Raw genomic sequence first — 6,010 nt, 5'->3', positions numbered from 1 at the left:
TCCAAGTAACACAAAATTTCCTGATTCATCTAAATCATATACGGTGACATAACTCATTTTTGCGAATGCACTAACGGTATTCCACATTGCCACAACGAGGACAGGAAAATTGGAACACTGAGGTTGCACATTTTTCACACTCCATTATAACTTTGTTTTTGGCCTTAGATTTAGAGAATGTGTGATCACATCTGGTACACTTTAAATCGTAAATTTCCAAGTCCTCAAAATATTTCACATACCCGACTCCATTTTTCTTAATGGTATAATGTTTCACAAATGAAAATTTTTTCATTTTTCAATTTCACTGAAATTATCAAATTCATTCACTATTTTGAACGGTCCGTAAAATCCATGAATTTAAATCCATATGAATCTCACAAATCCACATGAATCAACACGGATCCCACCGCTGCCACCAGTTGTAGCGCAGGCCGAGCTGCGGGGGAGTTGTCGGCTTACACTGCCGAGTGTCTACATATTTATTGTCCGAGCGGTTTTTCTCTTAAAGTTCCAACTTTCCTCAGTATTGTGCTGAATGATAAGTCCGTATTAAAATAATAGTAAAATAATCCAAATGAAAATACAGTATATAAAATCCTAAAATCCCGTAATCCAGTATAAATCCATTCTAAATCAATTCTATCAAACTCTTATAGCATCACTTACTTTAACTATCTCTATAGAATAACTTTTCTTCAACTCTCTAAACACAGAACTACAACAACTAAACTTCATCTATTTAAATGATCAAATGCGCTCATTTATATAGTAAACTGAGCCTCCACAATGTGGGGAGTGAAAATTCTACCTCCTCTAAGTGGGGAGGCAATACATAAAATTATACAAGGACCACCCGTGATTAACTAATTATCACCGTAATTACAGGGCAATAAACTGACTATGCTTACTAATAGATAAGGTGATACAGCTAAATGGGAGATTAATAATAATAAGCTAACAATCCGGAATCTGACAATCAATAATATAAATTCTCTACATGGAACAATCCGGAATCTGACAATCAACTAATATAAATTCTCTACACTAGCTTTTGAATTGAAGGCGACAGCAAGAGACGTTTTCTTAACATGTAAAAGTTTTTGAATAAATTCACCCTCATATGAATACAAAAAGAGGTCTGCTAATAACGGAACATAATTAGTATCCAAGGGATTCTGAAATATTGTTGGAATATGCTAATCACTCCAATGAAGGGATACTTTTTTATATATGTAAAAAAACTATATTATTGAATACTGTGAATTTTCATTTGCAGTGTTAAGTAAGGGCTGTGCTACAATAGGATCATACCAAGAATAACTGGTTATATCAATGATCAAAGTAATATATTGACAACCTACTAAAACATATGGAGATAACGCACAGTATTCAAGATCAGAAGTCAATAAAACAATACAAAATAAGAACAGAGCAAACACGGACATCCAAAACATTTGAGGTAGGATCAGGTGCCATGGAGGAGTGAGCATCCCATGCTGACCGGTCACATCCGCCGTGTGCTCCTTGTCATGAGTGGGAAATTATGTAAAAAATCCGGAGTCAATTCAGTTTATAAATAATAGATTTATAATTAGCATTTTACTCAATGATAAATTGTAGTTACTGACAAGGTCGTTGTATCGACCATACAACCTACGAAATGATGACTTAAAACGAAACAGCCGGACAAGAAACGAGAAATTCTTGTTTCATCAACTTGTTTTTTAAATAATGTAATATAATATGCATATATAATTCACAATTTTCTACAAAGTGCTATTCATTTTCAATACAATTTTTATTTGCTATTTGACAGAAGAGGCAAAATCTATTTTCTCTAGAAATACCTTTAAATCGACCATGTTCAATTTCCAAACAATGACTAGAGGTTCTTAATTTACACATAATCTGAATGTTTAAGGTAAATCACTCGTCAGCTTTTTAGAAAAGTTCATGCAGAAGCTCTTACTTCAAAACTACTAATTAAAATTCAATTTTTATAACATATTTAAATTCAACAACGTAAATTTTTTAACATTCAATGAAAAAACTGCTCAAAAATCTACAAAGAAGCAAGATTTATTAGGGACTATTTCTTTTGGTGGAAGGATATTTAGCAGAAAAATATTTAGCAGAAAATTCTGCAAATCTGCACATTTAAAAAATTAAATGTAATGGAAATTTTGCCTCACATACTTTTGCTCAGAGAATATTTTCCGTTTTGATATTGCTAAAAATATTTAATATAGGTCTTAATTTATATTTTTAGACTAAGTTTTACACCTTCCCTCAACAAACTTTTCCAAAAAATGAAAATGTATTTAAGAAGTCAAGGTAAAATGTACACCATTTTTTGCCTGAAAATCACATATTTTGACAAATATTTCAAAATTAACATCACTGACCCCACCTTTTTCTTTCATTATTTTAAACTACTCGATACTTGTGACTGATCAGCACTAAAGTCGTAAAAAGTTTGATATAAGAAAATTTTTTATTGCCTATTTAGTTTTATAATACCCCAAAAATGTTATTTTTTAGTGCAAAAAGGTCACACAATAATTAACGCGCATTAATTCGCAAGATTTGTTTATTGATAAATATTATACAAACTATTTTACGTAAAATAAGATTATATTTATAGCCATGCTTACATCTAATCAAATATAATAAGGGTTAAAGTAATTGACCAAAGAGATGAAAATTAAGTGCAGAAAGGTCAACTTAAATGTACCGTAGATCAGTAGGATGCACACTGACCCCCTATTTTCTTTGCGATTTTGAGTTACACTTTATGAGTACTTGTCCAAAATATACTTCTCAAAAAATCCTTGATATAACAAATTTCAGAAGTGACTTACCTTAAGGAGATAAGTTCCATAAAATATTACAATAGAATATAGTAATATAAACATATTTTTGGGCAGTCGTGAAAAAAGAATTGTCGTGATCCCTGAATAATTTAATTTCGCTTGTATCAAGCAATTTCATTGGCTGAATCATTCAGAGGAGCATATAATATTTTGGATAACATAACTTGCCTACGTCACAATGAATTACGTCAAAAATGTATTACTCCGCTTGACGTTACTTTTAAAATAATGCTCAATTTGAAGTCTTTTTCCGGAGTAAATATTGTCTCATTGTCTACACTGGAATTGAATTATAAGGCATGAAGCTAATTTCAACTTATGTTATCCGATATAACAAAACTTGTGGCAGTTTACGCTTTTTTATAAACCGCTTCTATATAGGGCTTTACGTTTCTTTGTTGATATACACATTTTTATCATGCGCGAAATTAAAAGTAACGACAGCTTTAATATTACCTGATTAATGAAAAAAATCAGCATTTACATTTAATTACTCCAGATCACAGTCACAAATCATTTTGTTAAATTTATACTGGTATATAATGTCAATGATGGTCCCAGCTTATAAGTTCCATGACTTCCTGTATTCTCATCAACGTAGCAGTTTGTATGTTTTGTGATGTATCGGTATGTTCTAGAGCTTGTTGGTAGGAGTACAGAGCAGCTTGATAGTTCTCTGTCACCTGCTGACAGAACCCTAGAATCTGCCACGATATGTATCTTTGGTGTACATTTATGTACATCCCCTGATCATGGTGGACCAGATCCTGTAGGTCATTAAGAGATGTTTGTGCTCTCACTGGGTCTACATGTCTGCAACACAAGATCTCTAACATGTGTAACAGAACATCAAGTGGGATAATTATACCATATTTTGTACATTGAAGCCCAGACTGCTGTTCTGGCACCAATTCATTAATGTAACAGATTATATTGAGCAGAAAAAAATCCATCGCCATAGCATGTCTCATCTTTGTAGACCAGGATTGTCCCCTCATGGATTCACTAAAAATCCACCTTCCTGCATTTAAAACTTCATCTGAGATATACATTACGTATGGCTGTGCTAACTTGACCTTTGTCACCTCTATAACTGATATAGCTTTCTTATATCTAAATGTCTTGTAGTAAAACATTGCAAGGTATAACATATCAGAAATACACCCAAACTTAGATGCTAATTTTAGTATATAACTGAATTCTTTGTTAGCTAAATAGACTTGCTTGTTTAAAACTGAACTTGATTTTTTCTTGAATGATGCAAAACTGGTTGAAAAATTGTATAAGTTAATAGCAGTGCTCTGGAGAACACTGGCTGTACATCTCTGTATCAGGAGAACCTGGTACTGGGTCAGGGGTAAAATTATCAACTTCTCTACAGCATTGAGGAACCTCATACATTGACGTAGGTCTAGTGCTACTATACCATTCCTATACAGTTCCATAAATAGATCAGTTTCAAACAAAACCATCATAATTTGCTCATGTATACCAATGGGAGTTAGAAGGACACTTGTAACACTATACCTGATAGATGGACAATAAAACACAGATGCTATACCCCTCTCATACAATTCATAAAGCCTGATGAATAAATGTTTTTGTGCTTCACCATGGATATTACTCAGAAACATGTTGTTTTCTGGAATAAAGAAGTTTGGACATACTCCTTCATGCACCCATTTGAGAATAAGTTTAAAACAGACCCAGAAACACTCCAGAACATTTTGTGGAATCCATTGAGGAATTGTGTTTTGTTGAATGATCCAGAAAACTGCTGTCTTTATGTGATACGAACACAGTAATTTATCCTCATCCCTTAATCTATGATTAATAGACTCTTTTAAGAACATCTTTAGAAGCCCATAGGTTACGAATTGGCAATGATTCATTGAGTACACAAGTTTTTGTTCTGCCAAAGAGAAGGAAATTCTCCATTCTTTGTCTGCGTGTTTTCCTAGTTTGTGTCCTATTGCTACAAAGTGGCATCCATTTCTGACTATGTCATCAACAACATAAGATGGTGGCCATGAGTGACATCGGTCTATCCATTTGGAGGCAGGAGGGGGCCAAAAATCACAAACAAAACATTGGGCATGGTCATACTCTCCTCTGCCCAAAAGATCACCACTACCACACGGACCATGTTCCTTAGAATTAGGCAGAACTGCTGAACATGTTATCTGTCTGTATTTAGAACTGGATATATATTGTCTTTCATTTATTCTCATACATGCATTCTGTACACTTTCCCTTTGTGTGGGTTTCAGTAGTTCAAGTAAAGCAAATCCTGGCGGGCTCTCTGTACAATCACACAGAATCAGCGTTTTTCTATTAAAGACGTAATTTTGAGCCTGATCTAAGTCCCATATAACGATGTGGTCACTTGGCCAGAACATGACGTCCACATCTGATCCCTCCAGCCTGAATCCTTCTCTGCGACTCCCACTCTTCATCTCCCTGTCTTCTTTTATTTTTAATATTTGATTTTCCATCATTTCCCTGAAGTCCGTCAGCTCTCTCCTCATGATCACATGTTGTGAGGACCCCACTATGATCTCTAGTCCCATAAATACAGTCTCGGACAGATGCTGCATACCGAATTCCCTGTACAAAACATGATAAATATATCTACAAAAATATGTTTAAAAATTAATATCATCTTCAATGAGTCCTAGTTATATTGAGTTATGTAATTAAATACATGTAATTGTCTAGACTAAAAAACATACATCGTTTTTATGTTCCAACGTCTCACTAATTACACGTCCATGATTGTCAATTGATCACAGAATAAATAGCAATATAATCATATTTTTGTGCAGTCATAAAAATAGAGTTGTCGTGATACGTGAACAAAATTGTGTAAGTTTAATACTTTACAGCGTGTATTGAAACTTCCTTTCTGACTAATTCGATTTCAAAAAATGAATACTTTTTTTGGTTTTCCTAATCACACGTGCACCCTCACGCACGCACACACACGCACACCCACACATACACACCCTCCCTCACATACACACACACACACACACACACACACACATACGTGTTTGGACTTCGATCTGGGGACCCTGCCAAAAAATCTTAAAATGGGGACTAAGCGATTTCGTGGCAGAATTGGTATTGTTTAA

At 34.0% G+C, this 6,010-nt stretch overlaps 1 protein-coding gene across 1 annotated transcript; it reads right to left on the bottom strand.

Moving 5' to 3' along the window:
* Nucleotides 1–3,421: 3,421 nt before the first annotated feature.
* On the bottom strand, nucleotides 3,422–5,473 carry LOC134243170 (uncharacterized). Its single transcript, XM_062725399.1, has one exon. It carries the CDS (start codon nucleotides 5,471–5,473, stop codon nucleotides 3,422–3,424), a length of 2,052 nt encoding a protein of 683 aa, XP_062581383.1.
* Nucleotides 5,474–6,010: the final 537 nt, after the last annotated feature.

This window comes from Saccostrea cucullata, unplaced genomic scaffold (genome assembly GCF_032062105.1).
Source record: "Saccostrea cucullata isolate Sc308-1 unplaced genomic scaffold, CSIRO_AGI_Scuc_v1 ctg4710, whole genome shotgun sequence".
Lineage (NCBI taxonomy): Eukaryota > Metazoa > Mollusca > Bivalvia > Ostreida > Ostreidae > Saccostrea > Saccostrea cuccullata.
The sequence above is the reverse complement of the archived record's forward strand: the minus strand, read 5'-3'. Positions and strand labels throughout refer to the sequence as shown.